Raw genomic sequence first — 877 nt, 5'->3', positions numbered from 1 at the left:
TTTTGTGCTTGTACCACAGTAAGAGCCAAGATTTTAAACTCTACTAAATACAAAACAAACAAACAAAAGGACTATATATTTATGTTCATTTAAAGAAAATAGTAGTAGTGATGTATTATTTTGAAATATACAGTTAATATGTTTGGAGTTATTTAAAATTTATATTGAGAAAAATGTATGTATTTTCAGTATTGCTGTAGGCAAGCATCTATATAAGACTGTTAAATTGATTGCTATTTTATATCAAACAACTTTTATAATACTCATTTTTGTTGTTATAATATTTTATAAATTTTAAGGAATATGACAAAAAGATATTGTAGGTATTGAAGGGGGGTCTCTGCGAGGAGTTGGGGTACAAAAGGGAAACAAGAATGTGATTTAATTCTATTTACTTAAAATATGTTTTTAAATGTTAACAAATTCAGATACATCGAAATCATGTAACTTTTCTCATCTTAATGCAATAAAAGTTTAAAAAATTAAAAAAAAAACAATAGTGAAGAATAAACTCATATGGATAAAGATGAGAATGTAACTGTGAGAAACTATTTTCCTAAGAGTATTTTTCCTTCCTTCACATAACTGTGAAGTGTGCTTTAATGTTAGTGTGTTTCAAAAAGAATCAAAAATTTAAAAGTGATTAATCTATTGTTTTCTATGAATACGTTATGGAAAAGAGTGTGCCATAAAGTCAGTGAGTAAGCAGCTGTGCAGGGTTTACCTTTCCGGGGAGGGGTCTTGTTTACTGCTGTTCCTAGGACAAACTCACTCTTCTCACTTGTAGGGTTCAGTTCTACCACTGTGGCCATTGCAGGTTTTTTCTTTCTGGGGTAATTAGCTTTTATCAGATAAAAAAGAAAGAAAAAAAGAAAAA

At 29.0% G+C, this 877-nt stretch overlaps 1 protein-coding gene across 2 annotated transcripts in view; it reads right to left on the bottom strand.

Annotated features, from left to right (window-relative positions):
- The window catches only part of Slc17a3 (solute carrier family 17 member 3), a 22,755-nt gene that overhangs the window by 17,945 nt on the left and 3,933 nt on the right, over window positions 1-877 (bottom strand). The window contains exon 5 of one of the 2 annotated variants that reach the window (XM_031358294.1): window positions 725-841. In XM_031358294.1, coding sequence (XP_031214154.1) covers window positions 725-812 — 88 coding nt within the window. In that variant the 5' untranslated portion in view covers window positions 813-841. Of the gene's footprint in view, window positions 1-724; window positions 842-877 lie in introns of those variants that run through there. The other variant, XM_031358295.1, reaches the window with a different exon arrangement.

The sequence above is a fragment of the Mastomys coucha genome, unplaced genomic scaffold, assembly GCF_008632895.1.
Source record: "Mastomys coucha isolate ucsf_1 unplaced genomic scaffold, UCSF_Mcou_1 pScaffold7, whole genome shotgun sequence".
Taxonomy (NCBI): Eukaryota; Metazoa; Chordata; class Mammalia; order Rodentia; family Muridae; genus Mastomys; species Mastomys coucha.
This window is presented reverse-complemented; position numbering and strand designations above follow the sequence as displayed.